The sequence below is a fragment of the Nanorana parkeri genome, unplaced genomic scaffold, assembly GCF_000935625.1.
Source record: "Nanorana parkeri isolate BGI_ZX_2015 unplaced genomic scaffold, ASM93562v1 scaffold3, whole genome shotgun sequence".
In the NCBI taxonomy this organism is placed as follows: Eukaryota; Metazoa; Chordata; class Amphibia; order Anura; family Dicroglossidae; genus Nanorana; species Nanorana parkeri.
In genome coordinates, this window is record NW_017306271.1 from 1192120 (window position 1) to 1193937 (window position 1818).

Here is a 1818-nt window from a genome sequence, read left to right on the forward strand (position 1 = left end):
CCCCCCCACCACCACTTACCTGAATCGTGGGGTTCTTCTCCCCGCAGGTTTCCATTTTTTAATTTGGCACAGATGACAGCCACGTCCATTCATTCATTCTTTTGACAGGTCACCGCAGGAGAGGGACTTGTAGCTTCATGGGAATACGTGTGCAGTGACGTCACCTTACTTGTAGTCCATTACCACTTCCTCACGTTACTACATGTTGATACCTTACTACAGACATGGAGGGAAGGAACAGGCTGTAGGAGCCAGAGGAATGTACCTGCCATCTACTGATCACGGTTGCAATGCTTTACTGGCTCCTATGCAAAACAAAAAGCACATTTTTTTTCTTTTATGAGGAAGTGTGCATTTATTATTTTTTTTTAGCAAAAAGTGGAACTTCCCTTTAGTATTACATAGAAGGGGAAACTAAGTAGGATTTTAAGAAAACAAAAAAGGTAAGCAGCTATTTTTTTCAAGTTTTGCGGTGTGAATGGGAACATGTAACAAATATAAAGTGTTCTCTGAATTTGGCTGCAAAAGTGTCATGTCAGCTTCAGCAACAGCTTAGACTTGCCTACCCTTTGTTTCCTCCAGCCACTCCATTCAGCAACAGAAGACAGGGGAAGAAGCCCCTTCTAAGCTCCAAGTGATGGAAGACTTCCTCCAACCCTCATGTGACAGCACTAAGTACATGAGCAGCCAGCTGCCAAATGCAGTGTCACATGGGAGAAATGTAATCACCGTGGTTCACCGGCACACACAAAGAAAAGTTCCGAAATCAATATTTTGTTGATATGTTTCTTTGTGAGATGTCACATCATGTCATCAGAGGCTCCTGTGATTACCACTGTGATTACTTTGAGTAACACCTCAAACACCACCAATACTACGAAGTTGTGAGACCGCAAGTAGTGCAGGTGGCCATCGGAAACTAACATGGGATAAATGGGCGTGAGTCACATATTTCCCTATAGCCTACCTTCCAGGGATTTCACTTCTCTCCCTCAGAAGTAGGATGAATGAATGGAAGGTACTTACTGGGGCAATCATCATAGTGATCTTGTTTCCCTTTTTATAGGATAACTGAGCAGAAAACAAAATAATTCAGCTGCTGTATGCAGTCTACGTCTATAGTCTAGGGATGTCATTTGGGTCTTCCTTTAACTACAAATCTCTCTTTCCAGTGGAAGCCCACTTCAAGCATAAACCATAGCACAGAGGGTTCCTACAACTGTTTACAAGTGCACAAGATTTATGGCAGAGCAAAAATGTATCTACAAGGTGAAGAGACTACAAAAAGGGAAAAATCTGAAGCCCACTGTGATATGCTGGGAGCAGCTCTGCCCAACAAGTTCTGCTTTCCACTACAGTTCATCCAAGGACTGAGCATGCCAGCGTAATGTCTGTCTACGTGTTTCGTGCCATACCCATCCTCAGCAACGGCCTCAGTGGAGGAGATTTGTGAAGTTTATCCAGTACCTGAAGGGAAGTTCATTATCACACTGCACCCAGATGGTGCATTATCCAAGGATCATGACAAATTTCAAGTGAACCTTTTTTTTTTTTTAATGAAGTGTAGAAACTTTGATGTCTATAATCAACATTCCCTGAATGGCTTGTCCTCCTCGTGTGACTTAAAAATTCACTGAATGACCTCCATCCTTTATAGTATGGGCATAACTGTAATTCTTATTAAACCACTAAACAGTAAGGTCTCTGGCTACTGAAGAAGGATCCATTCTAAATGATAATCAGGGTGTAGACTAGAATGAGGGATCCCGAAACAGAACCGTCACTTGTTTTTACTTTCCAGACTCTGATCATTCACAA

General features: G+C 42.4%; 1 protein-coding gene across 1 annotated transcript in view; it reads left to right on the top strand.

Annotated features, from left to right (window-relative positions):
- The window catches only part of ADAP1 (ArfGAP with dual PH domains 1), a 181062-nt gene extending 179329 nt beyond the window's left edge, over window positions 1-1733 (top strand). Inside the window, exon 11 of the mRNA XM_018568271.1 lies at window positions 1173-1733. Coding sequence (XP_018423773.1) covers window positions 1173-1201 — 29 coding nt within the window. The 3' untranslated portion in view covers window positions 1202-1733. The remainder of the gene's footprint in view (window positions 1-1172) is intronic.
- The last annotated feature ends 85 nt before the right edge of the window (window positions 1734-1818 follow it).